The 27,013-nt window shown below is 45.1% G+C and overlaps 1 protein-coding gene across 1 annotated transcript in view; it reads left to right on the top strand.

The window, feature by feature from the left end:
* Positions 1 to 27,013, top strand: part of LOC146829953 (GTPase IMAP family member 8-like) — a 234,129-nt gene that overhangs the window by 35,750 nt on the left and 171,366 nt on the right. The window contains exon 2 of the mRNA XM_085604216.1: positions 26,173 to 26,282. Within this exon, the coding sequence (XP_085460342.1) occupies positions 26,192 to 26,282 (91 nt within the window). The 5' untranslated portion in view covers positions 26,173 to 26,191. The remainder of the gene's footprint in view (positions 1 to 26,172; positions 26,283 to 27,013) is intronic.

The following is a 27,013-nucleotide window of genomic DNA, read 5'->3' as shown; positions in this document are numbered from 1 at the left end:
CGCACAATGTATTAGTAGTATAACACTTTATTCAATATAAAATATCATAAAAGTACGAGCATAATTGATTCATCAATAAAAACCCGTCATTATACATCATGTGACAGTATAAAAATAAGAATTTAAAAAGGGGAATATGTACAAATAAAAAACCATAAAAAACACTTCCTGATGAAGCAGAACAAAGTACAGCATATATGTCTTAAGGCCTAGCTCTTGCTAGGCCTTAGCAGTTTAGTACGCATCAACCAGGCACACCCCAAAAATGTGGCTACCCCACATACCATGGCAAGGGAAGAGGCATTGGTTAAAATAGAAAGTAACGCCACCCTATAATCCACAAAGCCCAGATTTCTGCAAATTGGGCTAAGCCATTTCCTCCTTGCCGCCCTATAGACCGGGCACGCAAAGAGGAAATGGGAGATGGATTCGTTGGGGGCGCAACACCCAGGACAGTTGGCGGATGTTACGCTCTGATTTTTCCAACCTGCTACGAAAACGTTAAGCGGGAGGGTTCCTAACCTAAGCTTCATGTAGAGCGTTCTATCTCGAGGGCATTGTATAAAGTCGAGACACTGCTCAGTTTTAGCATCAAGCTTATGCTCCAGGAACTGATCAGTGAGGATCCCTCGGTTGGGGTTACGAGCTTCCTCTCCCTTCACCCAATCCCAATAAGCTTTTTTAATAATTTGCTTTGCAGGTGGAATCTGGCTGGACCATGCCTCCCCATAACCAATTTCTGTGACCAACTGCTTTAGTTTACAAATCCATTTGACCTTATTACCTGTATCTAAATTAATGATCTCATTCAGAGCAGCGGCATAGCTGGCCAATTCCGGGATACGTCTCAAACGAACCCAAAAGAGCAGCGGGCGTTATCTTGCTATGCCCTTAATAGAGCGCTTGCCCAAGTCCTTACGAAGTGGTATCAGGGGGCTGGAAGGTGGAAGAGAAACCAGTCCTCTATGGAAATGGTTCTCAGATTTCTCCAGGTCACTGATATTCTCGAACCCCCATAACTCCGACCAGTATAGTGCTGAGGGCAAAGCTTTCCCATCATAGACCACGAGGGCCGGGACTACTGGTCTACTGAAGGAAAGCCGCTGCTCTCTTAGAATTGCCCCCGCCACCCTCTTATGGTTAAGGAGCATTTTAGCTAGATGAAGAATTCCATTTCATCGAATTGTTAATCCGAATGCCCAAATAGTCGAAGGATTCTACAGTATCTAGTGGCATGCCATTAAGTGTGATGCCGTTCCTAAAACGTTTAGATGGGGATAGTGTCATCAGTTTTGTTTTGGTGGTATTAATCACTAAACCCCGTGCATCGCAAAACTGGCTGAACCTATCAAGCAGCTTTTGCAGGCCACTAGTTCTTTTTGACATCAAAAGGGTGTCATCGGCGAAGAGGAGGGTAGGGGATTTGTCCCCTGCCACGGTTGGGGCATCTGATGGGTTTTCTCTGAAATGGTTGACCACCCCATTTATAAAGATGGAGAACAAGGTTGGAGCCAGCACACAACCCTGGCGTACTCCCCTATTCACCGCCACCCTTTCTGTCAGCTGACCCTGATTACCCCACCTGATTTTAGCGTAATTCCCCTCATGGAGGCGCTTGATAATATCAAGAATCAAAGGTGGGAAGCCCAAGTCGGACAGCACCTGCCAAAGCTTGGCACGAGGGAGCCAGGCAAGAAAACAAATAGCAGTTGCGCTCATCGGATCGCGCTTGGACTACTGTAATGCACTGTATGCTGGGCTTAACAAAGGCCAGCTGCAGCGCCTACAGGTAGTCCAAAATGCCATAGCCAGATTTGTACTGGACACCCCCAGACGCTCCTCGGCCTCTGCAGCCCGGAAAATGCTGCATTGGCTGCCGGTAGAACACCGAATCCGGTTCAAAGTTTTATGCATGACCTACAGAGCCATTGTTAAAAATAGCGACACAGGAATTGGGTCCATCATTTCCCTCTATACTCCCGGAAGGAACTTGCGCTCCTCTGGGAAATTGCGTCTGACTGCCCCCCGTGTGCGAAAAGCTAAATGGGGTGGCAGAGCCTTTTCCACTCTTGCTCCTAAGTGGTGGAATGACCTCCCCCTGGACCTTAGATCTCTCCCGTCCTTACAGCACTTTCGCTCTGCTCTAAAAACTTTTCTTTTTCGGCAAGCCTACATGTAGGGTTTCCTGTCTCCTTCTTTCGATCACTTTCTGATCTTTTTGTTAGGCGCCTTGATACCTGAGGGTTATTGTTTTGCGCACTATAAATTGCCTTTCATTCATTCAATGAAAGCCAAATATAGGCTGCCTTTCCCAATGACCACTACCTTCCAGTATATCATATGGAAACGATAGACCTGATCCATCGTGCCCACCCTCTGTCTGACCCCTATTCCCTCCCTCCTGGCTTGCCTGTTCCATTGTAATGCCCCTGATCCGTCCCTCCTGCCCTTTATGGTCTGTTATGCTGCAGCTTTCTCTCCTGTCTGTCCATTGTGGTCAGCTAGCTACCATTGCCTCTTTCCCCTCTGTTCTCTGTTGTCCATGTGCATGGTCCTGTCCCCTCCCTCTTGCTTTCGATGGATTTTTGTGCTACACTCCCGTCCCACATGCCCTGTGTGGTGTATTGTGCTGCTGCAAACCCTGATGCCTGCCCTGTAGGGTCAGTTTGGTGCACCTCTCAATGTCCCTCCTGTCCTCTATTATCCGAGTCCATGTCCCTACCCCAATTCCTCCTGCCTACCATGATCCAATGTACCATACTTGCAAACATTTCGAACTTGGTAAGAGGGAGATTTTGAAAAAAAACTGGGGTATTGATTTTCCCCTTTGAGTTACATTGAAAAAGAGGAGATTGTAGACAGGAGACAGATCAAATAAAGCCCATTTGAGCTTAAAAACATTGGACGTTTCCTGGCTGAATCGGGTCTGTTGGCATGTATGGTTGTACTACCATTGCCTCTTCCTTCTGCCCACAATGGTCTATTACATTGCCACATCCTCTCTTGCCAGTCCTGTATTGTTGGTTTGTTGCCCCTGCCCCCTTTCCACTGCCCTCCATAGTCTGTTGTGCTGCCACTGCCCTTCCTGCCTGCCCAGTGTGGTCAAATTGTTACCTCTGCACTCTCCTACCTGCCTTCAATTTTCAGAGTCCATGCCCCTGGCCTCTGCCTCTCAACAGTATCCCAATGAACAACTAGATTGATAACATTCTATATTTATTACAAAAGTGTGGAATGCCTGATGTAATCAAAACTGTAATACCAGAGCATTTCCTTTAGAAATTACATATATGAGAGGGTTTTATTTGCATCAAAATTATGGTTAGTGTTAGGATCGCTGAGCTCCTCAGGGTCCGGGCGACGTAATAGGGGTCCACCTCCAGATATCCCCGGGCTCCAACCAAACGGTTACAGAGCCCAAAGGCGATCAGGCGAGGGAAAACAGGAAGGGGGGAAGGGACTGCGGGGAGTAGAACCTGAAAGACAAATGGTACAAAAGTTATATCGTAGTTACAACGTCTAGCTACTCTCATATAATTCTCACTAAGAAAGGTAGTTACCATATGAAGTGGGAATCCTTCCCCACGATCACTGAGATACCTCTCTCAGGACCGCCAATCTCACTCCAATACCCAGGCGTATTCAATGTCTGACAGCCACCACACTCTGCTTCAGTCACACCCGCAAAGTCATGAGCCTCAGTCTTTCTTCAGACCGGAGGTGAAGTCATCCACTCCCTAAGCGCTCATTCTGCTCCGATGTACTGATTGGTGGCTTCCACGGTTACTAAACCGCCGCCTGAGTATACCAAATAGTTAGCGCTCCTTCACACCCGTGAGGATCAACACGCTAACAGTCTTGCTTCCCCCAAAAGTACCACTGCTGCTCGATGGTTAACCTCACCACCAATACAGCAGGTGGGTTGCAAGGCTTCCTTTACTTCTTAGTCCCCCCTGCTCAGCCGAGCAAGGCTTGGTCGGGATGCTCCTCCTCCGAACCCGGAGGGGGTCTGTGTGGGGTGTGTAGCACCCTCGAAATTTGTACAAGTCTGGTGCACCTCCTATGAAGCCCCTCTGTGATACCCGCTTCTCGCGGACCTACTGTTCTGCACTCTCGCTTCCCCAACTGGGTTACGAGCGCGTGAGTACGGGGAAAGGAGCCAGGGACTCGCTTCCTACCTGCTCCTGAACGAATCACGGCAGACGCTGGATGTTGTCCTTCCGCCGTGCGCGGCGTCCGTCTGCTCGGTGCCTTAAACTCCAGGTGCTCTCTGAGGACAAGGCGCAGCTCCACTCGTCTGCGGCGAACACGGAAGTTTCCTCTGGAAAGTAGAATAACGCACACCTTCGGCTGCGGGGGACGTCGTTATATGGGCGTCCACTTCCGGGTCCTCGAGGTTGCTGGGAATTGTAGTCTAAACGCTAGGTAGGCGCGTTGGCCTACGAATCCTGACAGTTAGTGCTCTAAAAAACTAAAATAAGGACATATTTTCTGAGTTTTCAAATAGCGACAAAGAACTTTTAAATTATTTGTAATCTTTATGTTTTTTTATCCAGTTGACCACTTGATTAAATGTTGCACTTAGGGGAGAGGATGTGGTGTTACTTCCAGAGCTGCAGACTTTGCAACTGGGGAACCAGGTTGGAGTTTCTGCTTCAGCTCAACATTCTGTGATTCTGGTCAAATCACTTAATCTCCCCATGTCTACAACCAAAATGAATTTGATCTTGTGCGATGTAACCAATGCTCATGTAAAGCACTCCAATACCTGACAAGTCTGCATTATATAAAACTGCAAATACACAAGAAATAAGTGCTTTGCACACTTCTGTCATTGGGCTACATGTGGGCTACATCTGGGTGATATTTGTGCTGCATTTGGGCTCTTTTGTCCCTGGTGGCCATCTTGGGAGATTTATTTGTTATGAAGTTTCCTAATTTCCTCATTTACTGCAGTCTCCTCAGTAGGAAATGCTTTCAGTTTTTTACTTTGATTCCATCAAGAAGGCATTCAGATGTGTCACACATTTGCCATAAATTCAGAATGTTAGCACTCTAGTTGCTCATTAGATCACTGTAGTAAAGCTACTGCTCACCAGGGAAGTCTTGTGGTAAATAATTTAATTACCGGAACTGAATTTGATACGGAATCTAGAAATTATAGCTCAGTAAAATAAGAGGCAGAATCCGTGGTATAAGAGGTTTCAGAGTGGGCTTTATTCCAAATGGACGACTCGAGTCGTGGCCTCCATGTTCCGTCACCACGGGGGTTCAGGAAGTGAAGTACAATGCTTTATTGATAAATCATTATTTTTATAGAACATACATTACAATGAAACCAATGTAAGAGGCGTAACAATTGATAGCTAAGATAACAATTCACATGCGTAGCCGAAAATGGGCGTAATGGGGAGTAACAAGGAAACGTTATTGGTTGTGATGTCACAGATAGGTGTACCTATGAGATAATTTCGCAATGTCAGCAGAAATACTTGACAAGGATGCGCGCGCAACAGCATGACGTGTAATTGACGTGCAACTAGGGGGTGAAGGGGACTTGACATTTAGCTCTACATGTGGAGACAGGAAGTCTGGGGGGTCAAGTCAACCTAATCCCAAATCATATCTAACATCCTATGTTTAGAGAACTATGTTATCCACAAAGGAAGGACTCTTGGACAAAATCTATTCTATACTGACTGTGTGTGCGTGCACAAGCGTCTGAATGTCTATATGAGCTGCAAGGGGCAGAAACCTTTCCATGGTAACAGGGCTATGAATTACTTGCATGAAGACAGAGAGGCTAGGCCCTTCGCTCAGTAGCTGAAGGAAATGTTTACCTAAACTACTAGACAGGAATGCATCGGCTGAGGAGCGAAGCAGATAACTCGAAGGTGAAATACAGTTTTTTTGGCAGGCAGGCAAACCGGCTGAGGCAGGCACCGTTAGCCGCACAGGGAGTAGGACAAAGTTCATGGATACAGATGCGAGCTCAAGCTGAAGCTGTCAGAGGCAGCAAGCAAGGAAAAGGCTTGATGGCAGAATCAGGGCCTACTCGCCTGAACTGCAAAAATGGAGTAACTGAGCCATATAAAGTCGGTGGCCTTTCGTACTTAGGAATCGAATATCCAGCCCATTCATGGCGGATCTGACAAAGGACATGTTGACGGTGGACGCACATGTGTTTGCGTCTTCAGAACTGGAACTGGAGGGAACATACATGTACTTGTAACATGCACATAGAACCGTTGGGGTCCAAGATAGGGGACATAACTGATCATAAAAATCCATATTTCCACATTCCCTCCTTGTCCCCTACTTGCCCATCAAGAGATATCAATCTTCATGAATCCATCGATTTGTTCATTGAGCATCATTTGTTCTTCTTTCTTCTTCCGGGATCTTGAGTGAAAACCTTGATGTGGAATACACGATGTGGCACACAGGCCACAAATCGCTGGTCCACATTGCAGGCATAAGCAGCAACTGAATAGTATAAGAAGGCCAATACCTAGGAAGGATAGAACTCTCCATCCCCAGGCTGATATCACGCTCCAAAACCACCCGGACCAAGTCCAAGTGCCTGGATTCTGGTGTATCTGGCTCACAATCTTATGAAGGCGAGTTATAGCTTTATATACAGATGGCGAATTTTCTGGTATGAATACGCAGCAGCTTGATCCGATGACCCTACAAGCTCCGCCCCTATCGGCCAGGATGACGTCAAGGACAAGACGATTTTGAAGAACAACAATCCTCATCGCAGATTGCTCCTCTGTCAAGTTGCCTAGGGCGGCAATAGTTTCATTCACTACAGCTTCAAGAGTCCTAGTTAATCTACGTATTAGCTTACTATTTGTAATTGTACCTATATAGGGAAAGAGGCCTTTATTAAAATCTACATACTTTTCCCATGCTGTCTCAGTGTAATCGACAATCGGGAGATCTCTCCTTTCTCTATTGTGTACTAAATGAATATTTCTGTGGTAGTCTGGAGGTGCTAGGAAAACAGGTGGCAATAGAAATGCAATGTAACAGGTACCATCCCAATCTAGAGGCAGACGCATATATGCCGTCTGACCACATATGAAGTAGGAATGGCGAGAAGCTCTAAATGAAGATTTGCCTTGATCACTGAATTCTACTACAGTAGTGCATTTACTATGGCCCATATGTATGGAACCATTCTTTCTTACACACAATTCACCCTTAGCTGGGAATACTGACATGGTGGGCAAAACTAGTTCAACTTCGGATTCGACATTCAGAATCATGAGATTAAGTGTAAAATTACCTAATCCATATACTTCATTTTCTAGATCAGTTCCTGTTCTTTTGGGGCGACCCTCCTTGTCAGGGTAGCAGACTTTGAGTAAAACTAGGTTCAGGTTTCCCCATACCCAATTGTCTTGATAAACTGCTGTGTTTGAATCTATGGAATTGATTAAACTAAACCATGCTCCACAGGAGCCATTGTGTGTAAACGGATATGGAAAGAAAGGCAGAACTCCCTTATAATTCTGATAGGGAGGGAGTCGGCCACACACCCAACAATTAGTAGCATTGCTAGTCTGATGGGAATGATGTAACATACTAATGAAAGTGTTATTGCGCAGCGCAAATCTATAGGACAATTCATGCGGGGGTAGGTCACTAAAAGAATGTTCATCAGTTACATTGAAAACATGTTTAGAAATAGGATAATATATATGCAACAATATACTTGCAGTGATTATTATAAGACTCAAGAAAAACAAAATTAATAACGTCACTATACAGTGGCTACGCAGTGATTTACAGTACGCATGTCGTTTCAACATTTTTCGGGTTTTTCCTCGATTCAGGTCTAAGGGATACATGTCGAAGACAAATTCAACCGCTTCACCTTGGAGAGGACTTAAACAATCAAATTGTCCGACTGATTAGACCTAAGTTTTAGTTTGTACAGTTCCTGGCTACTGGCCTCAACCAAAGGTAGCTTTGAGTCAATGGGTGAAGACACACGAGGTGTACTATTTACATCCGAAGGAAGTCCATGAAATTTCTTGATATGACTTGAATGCACCCATCCTTTTCTGCCTTCGATCTTCACGGCTGTCCTTGTAGTGAGCAGAACGAGTTGAGGCGTCTTCCACCTGGGCTCCAGCTGAGTCTTTCGGTCAAAATTCCTCACTAAAACGAGATCCCCCGGAACTACGTCATGGGGTTTCACCTCAGTGTTGTCAGGAAAGGCTGCAGCTACCTGTGAACGACAAGATTGTAGTGCAGACATCAAGGAAGCCAGGTAATCTGTCAGCATATTACAGTCAACATCAGTTATTTTACGAGGTATAGGCGTCCCCCACATATTCGGTGGTCTTCCAAAGATCACCTCATAAGGGGATAGCCCTGTTCGAGAGTGTGCTACCATTCTCATGTAAAAGAGTGCAACTGGTAAAGCTACTACCCAATCAACACCTTTCTCTCTACATATTTTGGACAATCTGATTTTCAGAGTTTGATTATGTCGTTCCACGAGACCTGCTGCCTCGGGGTGTCGGACACAATGAAACTTCAACTGATATCCTAGCAAGAGTGAAACATGTTTCATTAATTCGGATGAGAACGGCTGGCCGTTATCTGAATAGACAACACGTGGTAAACCGTACCGTGGGAAGAATTCTCGAACTAGCTGCTTGGCAGTAGTCGGGGCAGTGTAATCTGATACTGGGTACGCTTCGGTCCAGCGGGAAAGAGCACAAACAACTACGAGAACATATTTGAATCCTCGACATCGTTCCATCTGGATATAATCCATCTGGAGGACTTCAAAAGGGTGATCTGGAGGCTGGAATCCACCCTGTTCTACGGGAATGCTTTTACCTGGGTTAAACTGACAACATATCATACAGGTACGGACTTTTTGCTTAGCTGCTGCTCGTAAATGTTTGTTGAACCAAATGTGTTGAATGCTGTCTAGCATAGCTTTCTCTCCTAGATGCGCTGGACTGTGTATTGTATTTATGATAACTTGGACCATAGAGTCAGGAAGAAACCATACAGATTTCTCCTTCGTCATCCATCCCTGGTCCGTTTGGATCCCTCCCAATTCAGTCCATTTCTTTATCTCGTCTGGTGTAGCATGTGTCTGTATGTCAATTACGTCAAGAGCGGGATCCTTAATCGTCATACAATGTGTTGGTATCGGAACTATTGTCTTTGTCATGTCGGATGTGCGAGTTTGAGCAGTCTGTTTAGCTGTTCTGTCAGCTAAATCATTGCCTTGAGAAATGATATCAGTAACTTTCGTATGCGCTTTGCATTTCATAATTGATATAGCAGTGGGCAGATGGATTGCGTCTAACAGAGCATGAATGAGGGACCCGTGCTGAATGTGGGTACCGTGAGAAGTTAAGTAACCTCTCTCTCGCCACAGCACGCCGAAGTCGTGTACAACTCCGAATGCATAACGTGAATCAGTGTATATGTTAACTTTCTTATTTGTGGCTTGAATACAGGCTTGTGTCAGAGCAGTAAGCTCTGCTGCTTGGGCTGACAAGGTATTTATACAGTTTGTTTCAATGACTTCAGTATCTGTTGTGACTGCATACGCGGCCACTAAATCTCCTGTACTTGTTCTCATACATGATCCATCTACATACAACGTCAGGTCTGGATCTAACAATGGAACGTCTGTCAAATCTTGTCTGGGTTTCGTCGTTATTGTAATAACTTCAACACAATCATGAGCTAGTGGGTCTGTTCCGATTACAGGTAAAAGTGTAGCAGGATTCAATGTATTACAGCGCCTGATTTCTATATGTGGCTGAAACAATGTTAATTCGTACCCTGTAAGTCTTGCTATGGTCAAGTGTTGTGTTTGCGTTCGGTTCACAAGAACCTCTACTGCATGCGGTACTTGCACTGTCAACGGATGTCCTAACACTATGGCATCGCTTTGTCTGATTGCTAAAGCTGTTGCTGCCACTGATTTCAGGCACGCAGGCAAAGCCTGAGCTACGGGATCTAATGTACTAGAGAAATAAGCACATGGCTTGCGTGATCCTGCTTGTTCCTGAGTGAGCACTGACAAGGCAGTACCTTCACGTTCTGTAACAAAGAGTGTAAAATGTTTATGGTAACATGGTGTCGCTAAAACAGGTGCTTGACATAGAGCTTTCTTTAAGCTTTCAAAAGCTAGTGTGTGTTCCTGAGTCCAAGGGAGGACAGTCGATGTGGCCGCCTCCTGTGCTGTCAACTGAATGAGTGGTTTTGCTAAAAATGCATATTGAGGGATCCACTGCCTACAGTATGAAGTGAGGCCTATAAAAGCCCGCACCTCCTTTTGTGTCTTTGGTATTGGCATGTTAGCAATTAACTGAATGCGGTCGGGTGTAAGCTGCCTTCCCTCCTTGGACAGCGAGTGTCCAAGATAAACAACTCGCTGGACACAGAATTTCAGCTTAGAAGGGGACACCTTGTGCCCCTTTTCGGCTAGAAACTGTAAAACCGTCAGTGATGCTTTTTCACATTCAGGTTCGCTTCGGGCGGTGATCAGCAGATCATCGACATATTGAAGCAGGGCAGTGTTGACTGGCATGTGTATACTGTCAAGTTCTCGTTTCAGTGCTTGGCTAGAGATGCTGGGGCTTTCTGTAAATCCTTGAGGTGCGCGTGTGAATTTAAAACTTCGTCCATTTAAACTAAATCCGAACAAGTATTGGCTTTCCGGATCTATTGGAACGCTGAAAAAGGCATTCTTGAGATCAATTACTGTAAAGAATGTTGCTTGTGAATCAATGGCTGTCAGTAATGATGAGATATCGGGGACCACAGGAAATTGTGGCACAATGCATTTGTTTAATTCGCGCAGATCAATAACCAATCGATATACTGGCGGAGCCTTTGGATCAGTTCGTTTAAGAATCGGAATTATCGGGGAATTACATACATTGGAGTCAGTTTCTACAACTACTCCTTGGGCAATAAGCTCGTCAATGATTTTCAGTAAGGCCACTACAGCATCTGGTGGTAACTTGTATTGTCGCATTCGTGGTAGCACCACTCCTGCCTTTAGTGTGACTCGATATGGTGTAATGTTCATGCAACCAACATCAGTAGGGCCTTGTGCCCATAAATGTGTGGGTAAAGTCTGCAGTCGGTGATCCATGTCTCTGGACACATAGTGCCCTTTGAAATCGCGTAAAAACAATCTTACTCCTTCCGGAGAACAACATATAATAGCCCCTAGAGCTTTCAATGTCTTTATACCTAACAAGTTTTCTGGACATGATTTAGTAAGCAATAAATCTGTAGTTCGTGTCAAGGGACCAATCGTGAGTGGAAGAGGCTGTGATACTTCATTAACAATAGGTTTTCCTGAAAAACCAAGGGAAACATTTTGTGAGCCTGAGAGGGGTGCCCCTGGAACTTCACTACGTTTTATTGTTGTTCGACTTGCCCCTGTATCAAGTAAAAATTTTCTATCTTGACCTAATAATTCACTGTGCACATAAGGTCCTTCTTGATCTACAGGGATCTCAATAAGGGGTAAGTCAACTTCCCTCTCTAGGCTGGTTCATGCGTATCGTTGATACTCAGGATATTCATACTGTGCGGTCTGATACATTTGTCGTGTTGTGGTTTGTGTGGCAGCAACGGGCAGCGCCGGTGCAGCTGGCACAAACTGTATAGACTGTTGTGAGGCTGGCATGGACTGCTGCGGAGCTGGCATGGACTGTGCATGCTGCGGAGCTCCTTGTTCATTCTGATCCTGTCTGAGTGGTCGTGGTCTTTCCTTTGCAATACCTACAGCGATATTACGCTTCAGGACTGGACAATCGTGTACATAATGACCTGGCTGTTTACAATAATTGCATGTCCCTTTTACAGGAACTGCTGAATCTCCGGAATGTGTCACACCCTTTTTGTGACCATCAGTTGGAACTGTCTGGGAGACTAACATTTTCATTTTCGTGTCCTTCATACGTCTTTGTTCGTGTTCTTGTTCATCTCTAATTCTATTGTGATGATACTGCAACATTTGTAACATTTGTGACGGGGTGTTACCTTGCCATGTACTCTCGAATTTCAATACTCTATTCTTCACTTGGGGCAAGGAATTTTCCACTAATTTTGTCACAAACAGATGTGGATATGACTCACTATTTGCTTTTATGCCGCTATTTATACCAAAACATTTTTCAAATCGGGCATAGAAATCACTAGTGTCTTCATCTTGTTTTTGCTTACAGGCTGAGATTGCACCCCAGTCTTCCTTTTTCGTAGTTAATAAACGTGGCAGTACCTGTACTAGTAAACCTGGTAGTGCTTTAACTTTGTCCCCAAGCCCTGCTCCTGCAACTCGGCCCTTTTCTTCTGTTTCTAATGCTGTCCAGTCTATCTTTTGGTCTCCCACTTCCCACTCTTTTTCCTTAAGTTTTTCATAAATGCCAGCAGGCATTAATACCTTTAATATTGTCATAATGTCAGGATAGGTGTACTCCCCCATCAGTAACATGTCTTTAATTTCTCGGTGAAAACCCGCTGGGTCTTTGTCATGACTGGGTACTACTTTTTTCATTTCTAACAATTCCATTTTAGATATGGGGGTATATACAAATACTCGTTTAAATTCATTGTTCTCGTCTTTTATTGGGTGCACTTCTCGTAAAGGATTCTGTCTATCCATGTAATACGGCGTTCTTTCCTTGTTGGGCAGTGAGAAAGGGTCTGGGCTTACAAAAAGAATGTACTGCTTTCTGGATACTAGTATTTCTTTAATTAACTTATTACCTGAACCTCTCCATCTATTCGTGAGTAATTCAGTTAATATATCAGGTAAGGGACCAGGATCGGAATGTTGGTTCTTATATAATATAAGAAGTTGCTGAATCATATAAATTCCAGCTAAACGCTGTTCATCTGGGCTGAGGTTCAAAAACGTGTGTGCTACTGTGTCATCACCATATTTTCCGGGACTGTCCATCCAGTGAACGGCTGACCTAGCTAACTCTTGTTCATCCATAGAATCGAGGAGGTGATAACCCCTTCGTTCTCGGAGTACTTTGTCAGCAGCTTGGAACGAATGTTCGGGAGACCTCATATTTATTATAGGTGTCGGATAAGTTCTGTTATTATCTGGACATATCGGATGTATCGGATCAGTAAAACATCTAGTATTATTACAGGATCTTCCTCTACCTACATAGGCTATGGTGTCCGACTGTCTTTCGGGAAATTCTGATTCTCCCCCCTCGTTTTGCTCAAACTCGTCTACCTCCAATCTCTCTTCATGTATTCGTTCTATTTCTTTCCTGATTTTTCGGCACATGGCTACTATACATCCTTGCTTATCATGTCTCCCATCTGATATATTCTGGCTCCATCTCGTAAGGGTTTGCATTACTTCCGGGTTTACCCCCGGTCGGTCTTGATTTCTGATCACACAATTTACGAGAAAACGTAACAATTCCCCCTGTATCTCCACTTTCTGGTATTCCATAGCTCTGTTAATACATTCAGAATCTTTCCCTGTTTGGACAAAATGATATATGTTATCTAGATGCGTAGTCATTCCTGGTAGCCTCCCTAAAAACGCTGCAGCTCTTCTGATACGTAATGATGCCAGGACCATTTCGTCCTCTTTGCCGGGCACCGGGTCATATCTACAGTCTACTAGAAGGTCCTTAAGCGTGCGGGGATTTATAAGTTTGGGCGTACGTGGATGTGCTGGTTCTTGAAAAGTAAGTTTACTTATTCGGGGTGGTGTAGAATAAACGCTGGTAGCACCTCCGATCGCCCCATCTGGGGTACTGGGCGCGAAAGGATTCGTTGAACGTGCTACAGCAACTACAGGTGTGGACACAGCTGTAGAATCGGCTGCGGGAACAGATACGGAAACAGATGTGCTTGCCGAAGCTTGTGTCGGAGTTTGTTGTTGCACAGATACAGACACCTGATCTTGACGTTGAACCCCCCCAGCAGACAGTCTATGCGGTGCGGGGTTAGCATACTCGGGAGCTGCGTCATCTAAATATGAGGAAAGAAAAACGTCTTCTGCGGTTCTGGGATGCCCTTTAGGATGTACTTTTATTGGAAACAATGGGGATGGCAAGTCTTTTGGTATCTCCGTAGTAGCCTTAGGTAATCCTTCGGCCAGAAGGGGATACATACCTTTCATAAGGGCATTTCTTTGTCTATCGACTTGTTCTGCTTTTACTCGTGTACCTTCTTCAATCAATAGATTTTCTCGGACTTTATTCGCACTTTCTTTACTTCTCTCTTCCTGTCTTAGTGCTTTTTCGGTACGCCTATGCGACTCTTTACGCCATAACTCAACAGCGTCTTTCTGTGACTGTCTAGCTTTCCTTTTCCATAACTCTTCTTCCACTTTCATAATGCACTCTGCATCCCAGGTCCCAGCTGCGGGCCACCTCTGACTTTCTGGTAATTCTTTGGTGTAGTCCACCCATAAATCAAGAAATAATATGGCGTCTAAGCCATGTTTGTGATACATGAAGTGCCCTGGAGTGTCCCTAGGAGGAATAGGAACAGCTTCTTCGAGTACCCCTTTTCTAGTTGTGATCTGTCTTAATTTCGAAAAGAGCGGCATATTGACAACTGATCTGATACTTAATCTTGAACACACTTAATACAAAAAGCACAATAATGAACAATCATTCATACCACAATATGCAGGACGTTTTAACACATTAAACATTTAACATTTAAATGAACAACAATGATGATCGTCTGCAAAACTAATCACCAAGCATAATTCTCGACAAATACTAGATACTTCGGAATACTTGATATACTGCTAAACAGTACATATACACTGCTGAAACAGTGCAGACCGGATTTGTGTACCCAAACCCGTCTTGACCGGCACAACCTATGTGCACGTCAGAACGCCTCCCCAGCAATGGTACTCACCGGGTAGCTCGGAACGGAAGGCCTCGGAACGGAACTGAACTGGACTCGACTCGACAACTTCGGAAACTGCGGACATCGGACCCTCTGGACGTCGGGACTTCGAAATCTGGTGGGCCTCTGTATACCTCGGATCTTGCTCTCTCAGCTAGGCTCTGGTCGGGATACTTCGCACTTCTCACCGCCTCGTCTGGGTTGATCGCAGCCTCAGTCGCCCCCGCTTGACCGGAGGGAGATACAGGAAATCCTGCTGGTACGCGTTATTGTCCGTCCAGCTGTGGCAGGAGACCGGGCCTGCAACGCACCACCGGCGCGTGAGATGAGAAAGTGTCCCTGTTCGGGCGCCAATCATGTGGTAAATAATTTAATTACCGGAACTGAATTTGATACGGAATCTAGAAATTATAGCTCAGTAAAATAAGAGGCAGAATCCGTGGTATAAGAGGTTTCAGAGTGGGCTTTATTCCAAATGGACGACTCGAGTCGTGGCCTCCATGTTCCGTCACCACGGGGGTTCAGGAAGTGAAGTACAATGCTTTATTGATAAATCATTATTTTTATAGAACATACATTACAATGAAACCAATGTAAGAGGCGTAACAATTGATAGCTAAGATAACAATTCACATGCGTAGCCGAAAATGGGCATAATGGGGAGTAACAAGGAAACGTTATTGGTTGTGATGTCACAGATAGGTGTACCTATGAGATAATTTCGCAATGTCAGCAGAAATACTTGACAAGGATGCGCGCGCAACAGCATGACGTGTAATTGACGTGCAACTAGGGGGTGAAGGGGACTTGACATTTAGCTCTACATGTGGAGACAGGAAGTCTGGGGGGTCAAGTCAACCTAATCCCAAATCATATCTAACATCCTATGTTTAGAGAACTATGTTATCCACAAAGGAAGGACTCTTGGACAAAATCTATTCTATACTGACTGTGTGTGCGTGCACAAGCGTCTGAATGTCTATATGAGCTGCAAGGGGCAGAAACCTTTCCATGGTAACAGGGCTATGAATTACTTGCATGAAGACAGAGAGGCTAGGCCCTTCGCTCAGTAGCTGAAGGAAATGTTTACCTAAACTACTAGACAGGAATGCATCGGCTGAGGAGCGAAGCAGATAACTCGAAGGTGAAATACAGTTTTTTTGGCAGGCAGGCAAACCGGCCGAGGCAGGCACCGTTAGCCGCACAGGGAGTAGGACAAAGTTCATGGATACAGATGCGAGCTCAAGCTGAAGCTGTCAGAGGCAGCAAGCAAGGAAAAGGCTTGATGGCAGAATCAGGGCCTACTCGCCTGAACTGCAAAAATGGAGTAACTGAGCCATATAAAGTCGGTGGCCTTTCGTACTTAGGAATCGAATATCCAGCCCATTCATGGCGGATCTGACAAAGGACATGTTGACGGTGGACGCACATGTGTTTGCGTCTTCAGAACTGGAACTGGAGGGAACATACATGTACTTGTAACATGCACATAGAACCGTTGGGGTCCAAGATAGGGGACATAACTGATCATAAAAATCCATATTTCCACAGTCTGCTGCTGGTATTGAAAGTGCATGTTTCAGTCTGCATGTCAGAATCTTTTAATGAAATAGAAGAGGATTTGAGAAGTCACTCAAAATGTGCCCTAATTTTTCTTTCTGCAGCACTAATCATACTTTCTATGGCAAAATGAACCCCATCATTTTGATCCTTTTTAAATTAAATATTTTAAGAGTTACCTCTTTATTCCAATCAAGATGGCTTCAGGTGTGCCATACGTTTGTCATAAGTAGGACTGTTAGCGCTCTAGTTGTTCTTTAGAACACTCTGGGAAGCTGCAGTAGAACACAAAGGAATCAACTGACAGTCTCTGCCCTTGTTGGATGTACATGTTTTACTGAGAATGTCAGACTTCATTCTCACATGACTGAGAAAGATAATGTGAATTTACAGAAAATATGCTCTCAGTTTAGCTCATAGATCACCTTCCAAACCTCTGTGGGAAAAGCATGAGAAACTAGTTTTCTCTAAAACATGATTCATGATATCACAGCAGAAGGCCTGTTCACATGGTAAAATCACCTTAGAACACACCACAATTCCTAAAATGAGTATGGTACCATCAACAAATGATTTATAATGTAACTAAAGTCTTAAAACCTTCTATTAACTACAATGCTTTTTAATGAGGTGCTATCATGTATATTGGTCCCAAGATGGCTGCCAACACTTCTTGGATGAAGTGCTGACAGCCAATCAGATCTCACGATGAGATGTGTGGTTAGGCTCCACCCAGATATATATGTGATTTTACTTTTGAATTTCTCAGGAACTACTGAACGGATTTACACCATTTAAGCAAAAGGCACGTGTCTGAACCTTAGGACTACCTCTTTGCCAAATTTGGTGTAATTCCATTCAGCAGTTCGGGCTGTAGCTGCGTCAACAGGTCCTATGGGAAAATGCATGGGGAAAATGTGTTTTGGGACCCCCCTTTTTTCTCGGCCCCCACTTGACGAATCACCGTGAAATTTTCAGGATAGGAGCTGGCCAAAAGTTTGGAAAATTTCACGAAGATTCGTCAATCGGCGACAACGTTATTCCAAATAGAATGTTGAGGATGTTTAACCCCTGAACTCCAACATACACCTAAATGAGTTGATGGTTGGCGGTAGAACACGCTTCGGTAAAACATACACTGCCTACTCACACCGAAGCAATGGCCCTTGCACACCCTCACTCGTTTCGGTGACCTTCTTGCACACTCAGCGGGGGCTGGTCTAGCTCACATTAGCAAAGAACCTCGGGCGAGATGTACGACCTGCCAAATAGCACCTGGCAAATTGCATCGCATTCGCGACTCTCAATTTGCGAGGCGCTATTTGGCATGTACAGCAGTGTGTTTAACACTGTTTGCAATTCCTAATGGGGTCGCAAATTGTGAGGCTGATGAATATTCATGAACCTCTCGCAATTTGCTGAGAATGTCAGACTTCATTCTCACATGACTGAGAAAGATAATGTGAATTTACAGAAAATATGCTCTCAGTTTAGCTCATAGATCACCTTCCAAACCTCTGTGGGAAAGGCATGAGAAACTAGTTTTCTCTCAAACATGATTCATGATATCACAGCAGAAGGCCTTTTCACATGGTAAAATCACCTTAGAACATACCGCAATTCCTAAAATGAGTATGGTGCCATCAACAAATGATTTATAATGTAACTAAAGTCTTAAAACCTTCTATTAACTGCATTGCTTTTTAATGAGGTGCTATCATGTATATTGGTCCCAAGATGGCTGCCAACACTTCTTGGATGAAGTGCTGACAGCCAATCAGATCTCACGATGAGATGTGTGGTTAGGCTCCACCCAGATATATATGTGATTTTACTTTTGAATTTCTCAGGAACTACTGAACGGATTTACACCATTTAAGCAAAAGGCACGTGTCTGAACCTTAGGACTACCTCTTTGCCAAATTTGGTGTAATTCCATTCAGCAGTTCGGGCTGTAGCTGCGTCAACAGGTCCTATGGGAAAATGCATGGGGAAAATGTGTTTTGGGACCCCCCTTTTTTCTCGGCCCCCACTTGATGAATCACCGTGAAATTTTCAGGATAGGAGCGGACCGGAGCTGGCCAAAAGTTTGGAAAATTTCACGACGTTATTCCAAATAGAATGTTGAGGATGTTTAACCCCTGAACTCCAACATACACTGCCTACTCACACCGAAGCAATGGCCCTTGCACACCCTCACTCGTTTCGGTGACCTTCTTGCACACTCAGCGGGGGCTGGTCTAGCTCACATTAGCAAAGAACCTCGGGCGAGATGTACGACCTGCCAAATAGCACCTGGCAAATTGCATCGCATTCGCGACTCTCAATTTGCGAGGCGCTATTTGTCATGTACAACAGTGTGTTTAACACTGTTTGCAATTCCTAATGGGGTCGCAAATTGTGAGGCTGATGAATATTAATGAACCTCTCGCAATTTGCGAGCCCATTGGGAATGACAGGCCTTCCCAGGGATGGTGACCTGCTGGGCTCAGCAGACCACCGTGTCTGGGACTGCTTTTGAATAAAGAAGCTTTTTTTTTTTTAATGCAGCCCGTTTTCCATAAAGGAAAACGGGATGCATTTTTTTAAAAAAAATGAAGCGTTTTTGTTTCATTTTTTAAGGGCAGGCAGTTTTCCTTGGGACTGCTGCCTGCCCTTAAAAAATAATATTGCATGTATTTGCAAAAATGAAGGGGTCCTTTGGGGACCTATTCCCATTTGCAAATGCATTACCACCTACTTGGAGGTCCTTGCTCGCTCTTGCGCAAACATTTTAGCACTTTAACACTTGCAAGAATTCTCAGCCGAGCACTGACTGGTTCCACACTCACAATCCTGCAATTTCACTCTTGAAGGAACCCTCTCGCATGTTCACTGGTGCAGACTCTGTACACGGTTACTCTTGCATGGTAACTGTTGCGCTCACTGACTCAAAAAATGTCTCACACAAACCCTCTGCAATCTCTTTGCCAGGACCTTCTCTCATGTTCACTCATGTACTGACCCATTTGCATGCTCATTGAATAGTGATTACATTTGCGCAGGAATTCTTTATGGGTTCAGGAATGGATGGCCTTGAATAAAATATTTAACTCTTTGAGGCAAACAGTCTTGATGCATGGACCAAGGCTAGGTGCTCTGTTTTTCGTTTTAGCTTCACCATCAAAACATCACTTTCATTATGACCACAAATCCTGTGAATGTTGCTTAGCCAGAAGGAAAAAATGCTAAAGCCATAGTGCTCACGATGGGAGAGGTGAGAGATGGGATTATTCACACTCATATCCCCTGAACTAAGCCAATCAGAGCTCCTTTTGGATGGTTAAGAAAGGGAGCCTGGGGCCAGCCCAAGATGTCACAGCGGCTAATGGCCAGCTTGCAGAAGAGATTACTGTGCACCCCCAAAGGATCCAGGAAGGGCCACTGATATCCTACCCCTGCGATGGAGGAACAAAAAGCCACTCCAAGCAATCACCCAGTGATAGTGGACAGCATATATTCGGCCAACTTCTCACATCAATCTGTAGTAATTGGCACTTCTTACCATAACAGGATCCTCTCCTATTAGATACAGAGGTCCCTACAGAGGTACCTGAATAATTAGACTCCACAGAGGGAGTTCTAGATCTCCTAGGTATACTCAGTACTCTTCCTATTGGGGTAAAGAGATGACCACTGGGGCCTTCTCCCCCACCTAAAGGAAGATCTAAGTTGGCCAGGTTAGAATCATTTTGATTCTCATGGACAGGGTTTGAGTCCAGGTCACCACAGTTTTCACTCTCTGGCCTTTCCTCATTCCCTGTCCCAGCCCCTCTACCTGCCTCGTCAGACCCTGGGGTCACTCTGAGGTCATCTAGAATCAATATCTCTATGAGGCGTTGAGTGCTGGCACTTCTCCCTGTCTTCAGCTTCCTAGACGTGCACATGTTTCTCAATTCTTGGAATGAGAGACTACCATACCTAGTTGGCAAAGAGCCACTGGCTTCTCCTCTAGAAGACATACTAGTGGTATGTGGTGTAGGCACCAACCTAACCTAGTGGAGACTAAACTCTCTGGAGTTGGAGAAAGGGTGTGCTGGACCCTTGACTTACCCAACTCCAAGTTCAGTAGAACTTACTTATTCAATCTTGATGTATTATAGTTTCCTAATACTTTTAGTGGTTTTCAGTTAATCACTCAATGAACTTTATCTGGTAAAACAATAGCAAGCTTGAATCCCAACCGCTGACACCAATGTGAGAAGTTGGCCTAGTATATACTGTCCACTAATTAAAGTGGTCACCTTGCACCAGTCCAAACGACCCTTATGGTGATTAGGTTAAAGATAACCTTAGTGAAAGCTTTCCTAGTGGTAGCTATGGAGAGCAGCCTTCAGGCTAAGTCTTGAAGGAATGTAAAGCAGCTTGTTTTACCAGACCAGAACCTCCTGAGCAATCAACAGAAAGGAGAACCACACAAGTGTTATATAAAATATATGTATTTATTACTAAACACTCTGCACTAATCTCTATACGAGATTAGAGCACAAGGCACACAATACCTAATCAGTAGAATGACAGTAAATAGCACAATACACCTCCTGGGGGAGAGCTAACAATATACTAAAAAAATGGTATAACAACGTCTTTAATAGACACAGTGCCTAGAGCACGTAGAATCGCTTGGACCCCAAGGAACCACCCAGAGGAGTGACGCAGGGAGCCCACGGAGTACGGGTGCAATGTGAGAACACAGACGCGGGTTCCGTACAACTCTATGGGAAAGTCGAGGTTGGAAATTTACAGTTTAAGGACACTTCGGAGAGGACTTCAAGCAAGCCCTTTGGAACATAGAAGATTCTAATGCCAGCACCCTTGTGAGTACCGAGGTACCCGTGTTACCTATCCCAGAGGAGCCGGGTGCATAGGGGTCAAGTGGTGTCGGAAACCTTTGTCGTTTTCAATGGCGTGATATGAAGAAGTGCTGCTTTCGGGAAGAGGAAATGTTTCTGGTGGGATCCAAGCCTGGATCCGAGGTGAGAAGAACCTGAAAGCAGAGGGGACAGAGTCTGGGTCACTTCAGGGTGACCAGGGGATAGGTAGATGAATGCCCACCGAAGTTGGGTGCTTCAGGTGTGAAGATAGAATGCTTGACTCTGCAGCCACGGGGACCAGGAGGTGTCGACGATGACTAAAGTCTGGAATTGAGCTGTCCCACAAAGGCTAACAAGTGCTGAGGGGTCAGTGTCCATATTGAACACCAACAAGCCTTTGCAAAGGCAACCTACGCGAGCAGAGGAAACAAATTACGTTGAGGACCAGCAAGGACCAGGAGACTCTCCAAGCTATGGGGAGTCAAGACACATCTGGAGCAACCAGAGAAGCCCACGGAAATTCAAAGTGACCTGTGACCCTCGCCAGGACCCACAGGCCAACAGTCCAGGGATCGCAAAGGGACCTCGAGCAGATTCACAAAGCACCAACCCACAGAGTACTCATGGAGTGGAGGCTGGAGATCTTCGGTGGAAATACTGCTCAGATCGGGACTACACGTAGTCCAATGCACAGCCTCAGGGATCGCCACAAAGCATATGCTGCTGCAAAAGTCACGGTGCACAGGGGTTCAGGTTGCACGGTCCCCATGAGGGATACTGGTCTCAGGATTGCTGAGAGAGCAGATCGACCTCAAATATACTCGGTCACCCACCTCCTGAGTTGCAGAAATCTTCGGAGTCCTCAGGAGCTCGAGAGATGCAAACCAGTCAGATGCGTTAAGGTGGCTGCTGCTGCAGGGGAGTAACTCCTTTAATCCAAGTGAGATTCTTCTGTCGTCCAGCAAAGTGCAGACCATCAAAGTACTTGGTTTCTGTTGCTGAGTTTAGTCCAGGTAAAATCCAAAGTACTGTAATCAGGTTTCCCACTTTTTACCCAGGGAAGGGGTCGGACTAACTCTGGGGACCCTCCTAAGGAAGGGACAGGACAGAGGGTTTGCTACACCCATGACCTTTATCCAGTTTTGTGCCAGAGCAGGAGCAAATGGCTCCTGCAACTGGTTTGAGCTGGACTATGCACAGGGACACCAAATGTGCCCCCAGTGCAGACTTTCTGTCACTCTCAGAGTGCACCCACCCAGACCCAATACACTACAACCTGTCTGGAAGGTGGCGGTGGTCACACCTCCCTGTGACAGGAAACCTATTGTCAAGCCTTCCTCTGCTCGAGCTCAGCTTAGCAGCAAGAGGGCAGACTCGTGTCTGTGGCTGGCAGCATCCATTTTGTGATGCCCAGGTCGAGAAAGCTGGTACCGGGTGTACCGATGTTTCACATAAGTCCCTCTAGGTGGGTGGAATCATACCTCCCCAACCAGTTACTGCCGGGGAGGTATGATTCCAAGGTGTTTGACACCAAACACAACATGTTTCTAAGCAGCTGTTTTGAAGTTAACATTTACCGCAAGGTTATAATGCATTTAAATATATATGGTTGGGTGCATCACAGACAACCCCGGAGAATAGGTTCCGAAGGCTACAGACGGGCTCTGCTCTTGCAGGGGCACCCTCTCACATAAAACCCAGAACCCTGCCTTCAGGATTGATAAGGCCTCCCATAGGGGGTGACTGATAGTTTTATATGTGCAGTGATTTAGAATAGGTATAGGTAACCTATACCTAAGTCAGGGGTGCATGTACCACCTTACCCAGGGTGCAGTAGCAGACCTGTGGTGTAATTTGGGAGGGCTTCACAGGGGTGGCATAATACATGCTGCAGTCCCTGGGAGGCCTCTGGGGTACCTATGCTCTGGGTACATGATGTACCATATTCTAGGGACTGATAAGGGTACCCCAGTATCCAATCTGGAATGTACCTAAAGTATAGGCAATCAATTTATAGGAGTAAGCAGATAGACTGGGGTCCTGAATAGCAGGATCCCAGTCAGTCTAATTCAAAAACAGTGAGGCATCAAGCAAAAAGTGTGGGTAACCATAAGAGGCAGATCCTACTCTCCTACATCCTCTGTCTATCTTCCCAAGATGTGATGTATATATACCCATAGGTCTCCCCGGGGGTCCTACCTCACTGTATTACTGTGTCAGACTAAGGATGACGTCAGCCATGAACTGTATACATAGATATATTCATTATTCATTATTTCATGCTATATAGGAGATGGTAGTCCTGCTGTGCTTCCAAGAATCTTCATGCATAATGTATGAGATTTTGAACTAGGGTAAACCCACATTCTGAATGCAGTGTCGTATCTAGGTAAAGGGTCAGTCCCTGTAAACCGTTATAAGTGTAATGTAAGGAAGAATATAGGGTAAGGGTTTTGAAGTTACCTGGGCCTATATCAGGGTACCTATATCGAATATAACAATGCAGGATGCCGAACAGTAAACATTAGTCCGGCGAGCAATACGGCCTAGTAGCTCGTGTGTACAGGAGTGGGTACGGCTCTGTGCATTGTGTTCTGTCTAAACATCACAGAGACCAAGCCCCTGCATAACCTCACCAATCGCCCCTGTCAGTACTGGCTTTATAGCCACTCTAAGGGGGTTACGATCAAGCTCACCATCTAACACACAATTTAGGTCCCCAGCAACTATCACTTCCGGGCCAACTCGGTCTGCAACATTCCTCATCAGTGCTCCATAGAAATCAGCAACATCTACATTAGGGGCATAAACGTTTACCAAACACAGCATACCGGAGACAATAACTTATCTTCCCTCTGGGTCTATCACAACTCCCATAGCTAAAAAAGGGTTCCCAGGTGGCACCCAGATTAACGCACATCTCGCATAACAAGAGTGGGAGGTTGAATATACCTGTCCTCTCTATCATTCGTGCAACCACCCAATACAGTCCTCCCCATGTGTGTTTCCTGGAGGAATGCCACTGAAATCTCATAGCTTTTCAAATATGCATATACCTTCCTCCTCTTAGCAGGCTGTCCAAATCCCCTCAGGTTCCAAGCTAGGAATTTCCAAATCTGATTCATCTGGTATAATGTTTGATGGGGTTCTCACCCCCTCCATTCCTGCCCAGCCCCCACTGTCCACATCCAGTCAAGCAATCATTCAGCACAACAACCGTGCAAGGTTGAACTTACCTTCCAATCGCAGTGTAACCAACGAATAGAAAAACAAGAAATCACCCCCACCCATAGGCAGAGCATTCAAACAACATAAGCACACCGCATCTAGGCTAAAACTCAGAGCCCACCGCCCCACCCAACCCGCAGAGTCCGAGTCCTCAACCTCCATAATTGCATTTCGCTGAGAGCCCAGCATCTCGCCGACATAGCAAGGCCGTAAAAATTAAAGATGCATTCGCTGGACTGCAACCCTGGGTCCCTCCTGCTGGCCTTCAGGTTGTCTGCAGGCTGCCTTCACTTTCAGTAAAAGACAACACAAAGGATCTATAAAAAAAACGTATGAATAAATCCCCCACAATGAGCAACTTGAATATCACACCCCTTCAGTATATCATACACAGCATCAGAAACCAGAAGTATACATTATGGTCTCGACTGCAACAGACAGGCTCAGTTCTGAAAAATCCAGGAACCTTCAGTCTCTTCAGTACAGCACTCAATGCAGTCCCCTGTGGAGCCTCCACTGGGGACTGCAGAGATCTGGGCCTAAATCCATTGTTTTCTTTGCTCACCAAGCCATTCCAATTTGGACGCAGCCATATGCAAATCAGTATTGACCCTGCTCCCCATGGGAGCAGACCAGCCCAAACTGCTCAGTCATGTCCTCCCTGGACTGTAAACAAGCATCCTGGGACCGAGTTTGTGGTATTACCCTCAAAACCCAGGATGGCCACCCCTGGGCATACCATGCAACCACTGCAGAGCAGGTCTACCGCTCAACTAAATTTCTTACAGCCATGGGCATGAAGGATGTATTGCGACATGTCTGCCTCAACCCGAGACTCTGATTGGTCTGAGCTTGAGACTGGGTGGCCAGTCTGGGTCTAGGATTAGTCAGCCTGTGTTTGGAAAACAATGTTCAGAACTCCATTCCAACAGCCATCAGGATAATCAAATTCAATTAAATCTTCAATGCTGATCTGTCACACTTTCTGCTTCATTAGAACTTGCACAATGAAAACCAAAAGAGAAATAGCGCTCATAATCAAATTATCTTTACGAAACCAGCAACGAAATATCCAGAAAAGAACAAAATATACTTAGTTTCTTTTAGATTCTTGTGACCATTAAATTTAACTTGATAAATGCCTTATTTTCCTTAAGAATATCCAATGGTTAAGACAATACAACTGCTGTCTCTTAAAAAAACGACTTGGGAAATGTGAAAGGTACAATAGCTCTCATTGAAGTACAATGCTTTCTACACATGACCTTTAAGAATGTTCTGCCACATACACATAGTCAGCTGACTAGTGAGTGAACAAGTCTGCAGTAGTTTCATGCAAGTGTTTAACATTTTTTCGCCTTGACTTATTTACAGTTATGTTAAGTGAACAACCTTTTTTGACAGTAGAGTGACAGTAATGAGTGACTTTATTTTCTAGGTGGATTACTAAGAACAGACAGCCTTAGGATGCCCCAAGAGTCCAATCTAAATCCAAGGGGAATAGAACAAAATTGAAATTGGAGTGTGTGTTGGTCGACAGATAAATCACAAATTGGAGTGTGTGTCCTTCCTCAAATATCTTCTCGTGTTGCCTTACTCTTTGTTCTTTTTGTGTTTACTGCAGGTTCAAAACTGAAGAAGACATGAGCACGTCAGAAGTTGAGTCAGACAAGCCACTGAAGACTGAAGAGCGACACATGCCAAAATGTCCACCAGATAAACCACAGCCAGATTGTAAGTCGCTGTGAGGGAACTGTCCTCTCCAGAAAGTTTGATAGCAGGGCGCTGGGCATCACTTAATTGTCAGGCATTGTGGAAGGGGCCCCACGTCTCACAAGATAGAAATGTCTAATGGTAGTAGATGCTGCACACTTATGAGTATTTCTCGGAGTCTCCAGTGCTGCTCTCTGTATCCTGCAGCCATTGCATTTTCACACAGGAATACAGCGTTTTGAGCCAGTGGTGTTTTTCTGTTTGTTTCAAGCCTGTGACTGATGTTGGTTGGTTTGAGCTGGAGTCTGAGTGACCAGCGTCTGTGTCTAGGGTTAGTTATTCTGCGTTTGGTGAATGACAATCTTTTTCTGAACACCCAGACCTCCTTTCCAGCAGCAATGAAGATGGTCCAAGTCCATGAAATCTGAACGGCAAATCAGTTGAACTTGCTGTTCTAGTAGAACTTTTAAATGCCCTTCCATAAAAATGTATGTCTGGGCATACCTGTCACAATAAGGATCACAAATGAAAACGGAAAAATGTCAAACATTCACCCTTGTACAGAAATCTGGTCCTAAATCCATTGTTTTCTTTGCTCACCATGCCATTCCAATTTGGACTCAGCCGTATTCCAATCAGTATTGACCCTGTTCCCCATGGGAACAGGACAACCGAAACTGGCAAGTTGCGTCCTCCCTGGACTGTAAACAAGCATCCTAGGACTAGTTTTTGGGTATTACCCTCAAAAGCCA

This window comes from Triturus cristatus, chromosome 5_1 (genome assembly GCF_964204655.1).
Source record: "Triturus cristatus chromosome 5_1, aTriCri1.1, whole genome shotgun sequence".
NCBI classification, from domain to species: Eukaryota; Metazoa; Chordata; class Amphibia; order Caudata; family Salamandridae; genus Triturus; species Triturus cristatus.
The sequence above is the reverse complement of the archived record's forward strand: the minus strand, read 5'-3'. Positions and strand labels throughout refer to the sequence as shown.